At 40.7% G+C, this 7,434-nt stretch overlaps 1 protein-coding gene across 1 annotated transcript; it reads left to right on the forward strand.

The window, feature by feature from the left end:
• Positions 1-4,234: 4,234 nt before the first annotated feature.
• tbxtb (T-box transcription factor Tb) lies at positions 4,235-7,187 on the forward strand. The gene is made up of 8 exons (XM_054600605.1): positions 4,235-4,440; positions 4,542-4,806; positions 4,966-5,100; positions 5,287-5,348; positions 5,453-5,514; positions 5,614-5,790; positions 6,150-6,282; positions 6,820-7,187. The coding sequence occupies exons 1-8, from the start codon at positions 4,235-4,237 to the stop codon at positions 7,088-7,090; spliced, it is 1,311 nt and encodes a 436-aa protein (XP_054456580.1). The 3' UTR covers positions 7,091-7,187.
• Positions 7,188-7,434: the final 247 nt, after the last annotated feature.

Here is a 7,434-nt window from a genome sequence, read left to right on the forward strand (position 1 = left end):
ACTAACATAAATTACACAGTCCGTACAGCTCCTGGTTGGTGGCACACTAAACACAATATAGTCAGTTTTATTTTGACCATCTTTCGAAGTTTCAGCAGTTTGGACAAATTCTGAGTATTCTTGCCCTGCTGTTAGTTAGAAGTTGGCTTTTTAAAACATTTTATTTCACGATAACTGCAAATTTTGATTGTATGGACCCAGTTGTAGGGGTGAAATGCTGCCCCTCATTTGTTTGGTGCATGTGGCTAACACATCATATTTTTAACAAACAAAACACTTATTTGCTTTCGTGCAGAGATTTAGATGAGAATATTGATACTGCGCCAGAGCAGTTGTCAAGGAAAAGGCTCACCATGCCGATGACGCAAAAGCGATGAGAAGAGTTTATTGTTTAAATATATATCAATATTTAAATCATGAAACTTGAGAAACAACTGGCGATAGAGGCATAGAGAGTATTATTTCAAATCTTTACAGGGATATCAGAGATCAGGATAGAGACTGGTAACATTGAAGCTGAGGTTATGCTCAGGTGCTGAGATGAGCATATACGGACAAGCACGTAGGACTCATTTCTCTCTCACCTCTGTGTCAAAACGGCCCTGAGCAAACAGAGGATGAGCCTGGCTGGAGGGAGAGCAGGGAAAGGCAAACATCGGTCAGACGAGACCGGTGAAAGCCAGCAGGCATGCAGGAGCATTACTCACCGCAGCTCGGTGCTGACGTCTCAGATCCTCCGCTGCCGGAGAGGCCTGTCACACCTAATGTCATCCTTAAGGAGTCAATCCAGGGTTCAGGCTTTGAGTGTCTGTGAGGCACCTACAGTAGAAATGTGTGGGAACCACCACCACTTTACTTTACCTCAGAATAATATAAGATATCATAATATATGAACCTTATAATACAGCATCAGGGAGCCAGTGATCAACTCTGGGGTAATTTTGAGGTCATGTTTTGTTTTAATTGAATGATATTGCATTATACAGTCATGTTCTTCAATTATTTAAACCACTACATGTATGTGATAAGTTAATGAGAACGTATTAAAGGACAATAGCAGTGTTTCACCATCTTTTATCCCATTTACTCAAATTATATAGTTTATTTGACTACCATAAGGGCTATAGATATTTAAAGTTTACCATATGGCTTCCTTTTATTTTATTATGATAATCGGCTAGCAGCAAAACTAATTGAATACTAAGTTTTAATTTTGTATCTATTACACAGATAAACTACCATGCAGCAATGGCAAACTTTAGGTAAAATCAAAGCAGATGTTGACAGTAACATCACAACTTTAGCAAGTTTTGTGTCTCATAAAGTTGATTTTCATTCCCCACTTGGTGAAATGGAAATCAGTAGTGACCTGGAAGGAGAATGCAAAAATGTTTAAATCCACTAGACAACATTTTATGAAAATGATTAGCAGTAACTTTAAGTGCTTTGAAGTAAATGGGTGCAAAGATGAAAAAAACACTCTGATGGTCCTTTAAGCTTTAGCAAAGCAAAGCAAACTGAATACAGACTTGATGGCTTTCTCTGAAGTTTATTTGAGTTGCACCTGCATTTTATGAATGGGCTGGGGGATCTATATAGCACCATAGAGATCAATAACATTGAATCACAGTGCTGCAGGCCCACATCAGGAAGTGGCCTAGTGTGACACTTAGCGCTGGGTGGGGTGTTGGAGGGGGAGAGTGAGGCGCCAAACGGGACGCTAGGACTGTGGGAAATGACACTGGCTATGACACCTATGACTTTCACACCATAGTAACCTCAGTTCGTATACAAGGGGACGTCCCTTTTTAATTTACAAAATGAGTGATGGACAAGGAAATGATAGATTAATGTAATATGTGCCACCCACAGATGAAAGCTCCCACATTTGCAACCCTACAGCCTCACTTCATGAGGAGTTTCCGGGACACGATGCCTGATTTGGTAAGTCAGCCATCTTTTATTTACAGTGTGTGGTATCCCACCACAGAGGGAAACGCTCATGTTTACTACTGTGTCTCTATCACAGATTATCCCTGAGATTCCCAAGAAGAGCAGGAAAGCGGAGATTTACTTGAGACGGCTGAGACGAATGCATGATCTTTGTTTAACAAACATGGCTTGCTCTAAAAGGTTGGTAATTCAGCAATAAGGCAGAAACATAAAGGAAATGATGCACTGACATGGATAATTTCACTAATTTTCCTATAAGTTTAGTTTTTAGTAAAAGTCAGAACCAATGGAGAGACAGGAGATCAGAAGAACATTGAGGGAGTCTTTCAACTGCTCCTTAAACTGAGTGAGGTTTATTTTTCTCTGCTTTCTGTGAACTCTGGTCCAGACTGCTGGACGGGGAGATAGACTCACTGAGCTGGCAGGAGGAGCGAGGCAACCAAGATTTGGTTAGTAACACATACCAGCCACAACACAACACAACACAACACTACAGAGCGCTATGGAAGCTAACACGTAGCTGCTACACACTACATGCCTTTAACCTTTGTTTGTCTTTCCTCTGGAAGCAACCATGGCAACAGGTCACACCGAATGTAATTACCAGAATACAGTAGTTATTTGTGAGCATGACACTGCGGTACTACACGTCTGGATGTAAATCATGTGTTTCATGAATTGAGTTATTACCATCCTCGCTCTTCCATAGATGCTTCCCGGCATTGACTCCAAACAACGGATTACAAGCCAAACCAAACAGACGCCTCTCTGCCCTCAGAAACAGTCAAGAAGTGTCTGGAATGACAGGCCTTCATGTCCCCGGCAGCCGAGCAGAGTGACCTCGGCCAGGTGCACAGAGACATAGATGAATCATATTTATTTACTTTGTTTGTTGGAGACAAAATTCTGATTGTCACTTGGCATTGTGCATGTGTGTGGCTGTTTTCTTGGCAGCCACCAATCTTTTGAGACTCCGGTTCGGGACACAGAGTTGTGCTGCCGTAAAACACCTGATCCTTTATCCTTTGAAGATGTGTGTCAACAAAAGCATGTAGAGGTAAAAATGTTTCTCTGATTTTATTCATTTTTTTAAAAAGATGCATTGTTTGTTTTAAAATGTCCTTTTTTTTATTGTTCTATCTTTAGATAATTGATCGTGGGTTCAAGGTGTGGAGAAACTATACAGAAAACACATCTGAGTGAAGATATCACCACCATAGCATCTCTTATTATCCGCAATGTACAGTTTATTGATGCATTGATGTCTCACATATGAGAAATGTACATTTTACAAATTTTACTTTATAAACGTGTTTATTGTCACACTTGTTGCTTACTTTTATAGTGTCATATAATAACATTTTTATACTTTATCAAATTATTTTTAAATATCTGTCAATTGTTGATTTTAATCATATACCTGTATACGGTACAGTCCTTATAGATGTGTAGATTTTCTGAAATAAAAGTTATACTTTAATAACATTTAACTATTTGAGCTGTGATCAGAATTGGTGATAATACAGATATAAAGCCAGTAGTTTGATCTATAAGGGGACAAATTTGTAATACAACTGTTAAGGATGTGGTTGTTGCACTTGAATGCAATTTTCATCTATTTGCTAGCGTCTATTTAGAAAGTAATTTCTGTACTAATTCATTCATTTTAGGGAGCTTCTTTTATCACCTTAAGGATACAGTGTTAAACCACAAACACAGAACTAAAAAACTCCCTGGTTTATTGAAAATGGCCTCAACTGGCTTACCAAATCTGTCCTGGTATAAAGCAATTTTGACAATATTTCATCATAAAATTAGGCAATATTTCTCATAGGAGTTCAAGAAACCATACTGGATCTAAATCTGAGACTTCAGGGACTGAAGACCTACCATGCTCACCCACCCACCCACAGTGGTTTGGTTTCTGCAGGTGTCGCTTTGATCTAAGTGTCAATACTGACAGGTTGATGTAATAAAATGGGTTGAACTGCGTTATTCAAAAAGCTGTCATCCTGTGGACTTCAATGACATGGCTGCTCCCAGCCAATCGGTGGCAAGCCCGCAAAGATCAAAGAGGAGATGAGCCAACCATCTCTGCTCCAAACACCCGTCCTGAGAAGGAGCTCCTCTTCGGCCTATATATTTGGGAGCTGTTCGTGACGTCCAGCGTACTGAGATAACTGCTTCTCTTTGTGGAGACACGAGAAGAGGAAAGAGGTTTTGTTTTGTTTTCAATCTGAACACTGATTAAAACTATTCAGCCCTGGAGCTGCTGGACAGGATGGCCACAAGCGCCAGCGAGAGTCCCGGGAAGGCCAGTCAGAGCCGGGTGGACCACCTCCTCAGTGCCGTGGAGAGTGAGCTGAAGGCCGGCAGCGAGAAGGGCGACCCAACGGAGAAGGAGCTGACATTATCCCTGGATGAGAACGAGCTTTGGCAGAAATTTAAGGATCTTACAAATGAAATGATAGTTACAAAGAATGGCAGGTGAGTCTAAATACAAACACACAGTACGCAACACCAGATCAGATAAAATATGAATTCTAAATATTAACTATTTTTTTATCATTATCTCTTTTTTTATCAAGGCGCATGTTTCCGGTAATGAGAGTAAACGTGTCTGGATTGGACCCGAACGCCATGTATTCTCTCTTGCTGGACTTCGTATCTGCGGACAATCACAGGTGGAAATACGTGAACGGGGAGTGGGTCCCGGGTGGCAAACCTGAACCTCAAACCCCCAGCTGTGTGTACATCCACCCGGACTCTCCAAACTTTGGGGCGCACTGGATGAAAGCTCCCGTCTGCTTTAGTAAAGTCAAACTCACAAACAAACTCAACGGAGGAGGTCAGGTCAGTAGAAGAGAAAATGCGCAAATTGTACTTATCTTTTCAGTCTTTTCCATTTTTTTCTTAAAAATCCCCAAATTTCAAAATAAAATACACGTGAAAAATATAACTCTGGACATATTAAATAACCATTTTCGTGTTGAACTGTTTTTTTTTCTTCAGATAATGTTAAATTCCTTGCACAAGTACGAGCCACGTATCCATATAGTTCGGGTTGGAGGCCCGAGGAGGATGATCACCAGCCACTCTTTCCCAGAGACACAGTTCATAGCAGTAACAGCATACCAAAACGAAGAGGTTGGCAATAAAATATATGTATTTTAAAAGCGGATTCAAAACAAATATTATTCAAACGAAAGCATCAATAATGTTTCTTGTATGCGCGCAAAATGTGCGCGTAATTTACGCACAACATTTACGCACAGCATTTTGTGTCGTTTACGATCTTTCTTTGGTTTTTGTCATTTATGTTTGGATTTTTAGATAACTTCTCTTAAAATAAAGCATAACCCTTTTGCAAAGGCCTTCCTGGATGCGAAAGACAGGTAAGAATCTGCATTGTTCTCACAACAATATGTAATTTAAGATGTGTAAAAGTTTAGTTGTATTTATTTAAAGTATATCATCAATCATTTCTTTCTTTTATTAGAAGTGATCACAAAGACATAAGAGAAGATGCAATTGAAAATCAGCAGTCGACTTATTCTCAATGTGAGTATTGTGTTATTTCTTTCTGATTTCATGTTACACTTTGGAAGCTATGTGGTGCTCTTATGGTTTCATCATGTCTCTTCTCATCTCTGGAACCAGTGGGTGGTTGGTTTATTCCAGGCACAGGCTCTCTCTGCCCTCCTGCCAGTCCTCACAGCCAGTTTGGGAGTCCCATCTCCCTCTCGCCGTCCCACGGCTGTGAGCACTACTCCACCCTGAGAAACCACCGCTCTTCCCCCTACACCAGTCCGTACGCCCATCGGACCAACTCGCCCAGTGAGTGTTCTCTTCCAGCTTTTACCGATACACATCCAGGAATTACACCACTTCCTCTCCGGCTATTAACAAGAAACCACAAACAAATGTTGCTGAGCACAGAATGTCTTGCATTCCTCTGGCTTTTGTGTGAGTGGAGCCACAAAGCTGTAAATGGTTGGGCTTTAAACGAGGAATGTATGGAGAGAATATTCACACCTAAACTGTCATACTGATATCAGGGGGACAGGAAGTCTTGAATCATACTGGGTAAAGCAACGGGTTATATATATATATAATATGATTTCTGACAAATATATTTGAAATCACCAGCGACCTTTGAACCTTTTAAACCCCAGTGCTTCTGTCGTGTGTTGCAGTCAGTTACTCTGATAACTCGCCCGCCTGTCTGTCGATGCTCTCAAGCCACGATAACTGGTCCGGTCTACAGATGCCAACACACTCCAGCATGATGCCCATGTCCCACAACTCCACCTCTGGTACCACCTCTAGGTTTGTGTTGTGTTTATTTCATTGCACTAAATTAACTCTTAACCATACAACTCACAACCACAAAGAAGATGACATAGACCGAAAGAAGAACTAATTTGCAAAGTAATCAGAGCAGGACAACTGTGCAAAGTTACAGGTAATAAGGATTATGGATTTTCAAGTAATATTAAAACAGATAATAAGATAAACATACGAACAGTAAACTCAATAGTTATGCTGAGAAAAGAAAAGACAAAATATGAAATAAAGCTTGCATATAGTATATCAGACGTTGATGGAGAAAAATAACTACATGAGTCCAGTTATTTTATGCATTTCTTGTTTTGAGGCAGAGTTGGTTAAGAAATCCATTTGAGCAATATTCTGTGCACCGTAACCTCTTCACATTCTGTTGAAAATGTTTATTTTTTGGAATGTTTTAACTGAAATTCTTGCCAGATCTTACACATTGCACCTTTAACCTTTTACATGAGTTGCACTTCTAAAACGCCCTAAGAAGAGCTGAGTAAGACCTGTTCTATCTATGTCTCTTTACAGTCAGTACACCAGCCTGTGGTCTGCGAGTAACTCGCCCCTGACTCCCGTGTCCCAGAATGGGGGGATTAACAACAGCCTGAGCTCCCAGTTCCTTCGAGGCTCCAGCAGCCACTATCCAAGCCTGTCTCACTCAGTCACAGTGCCCTCCTCTGGCTCTCCCATGTACGACAGCGGCACGGCAGCAGAAGTGCATGACACAGCTCAGTATGACACTACCCCACACGGGCGACTGCCTTCAGCCTGGACTCCTGTGACACCTCCGTCGCTCTGATGGAAGCGTCTCTGCAAGCTTGGAGAGACGGCCATGAAATAATGTATGCAGGCTGTTTGATATGCTGGGATTTAAAGAGAGAATCAATTCCAAATTAAGTAGGTTTTATTTGTTTCTGAATCAAGTTTTACAGGCAAAGTACTTTTTGGGGCGCTTGAACTAATCCTGAATTAATTAACAAAGATTTCATCACCTCTTAATTGGTACTAATAAGTGCTACAGAGGCTTTGAGTTTTGAAGTAACCCTTTAAAAATGGGCTTTGGTCTCAATAAATCAGCAAGTGTTGTATGTGTTATCAACTCAAGAAACAAAATGTATATGTTTGCCTATATTTCTGGTAGAT

This window comes from Anoplopoma fimbria, chromosome 6 (assembly GCF_027596085.1).
Source record: "Anoplopoma fimbria isolate UVic2021 breed Golden Eagle Sablefish chromosome 6, Afim_UVic_2022, whole genome shotgun sequence".
NCBI classification, from domain to species: domain Eukaryota; kingdom Metazoa; phylum Chordata; class Actinopteri; order Perciformes; family Anoplopomatidae; genus Anoplopoma; species Anoplopoma fimbria.

Excerpts from the sequence above, each read along its gene's own strand:
- tbxtb (XM_054600605.1), top strand. The coding sequence starts at position 4,235 with ATGGCCACAAGCGCCAGCGAGAGTCCCGGGAAGGCCAGTCAGAGCCGG. Across the intron at positions 4,807-4,965 it reads AACTCAACGGAGGAGGTCAG|ATAATGTTAAATTCCTTGCA; the intron begins GTCAGTAGAAGA and ends TTTTTTCTTCAG. Across the intron at positions 5,791-6,149 it reads CCATCGGACCAACTCGCCCA|TCAGTTACTCTGATAACTCG; the intron begins GTGAGTGTTCTC and ends CGTGTGTTGCAG.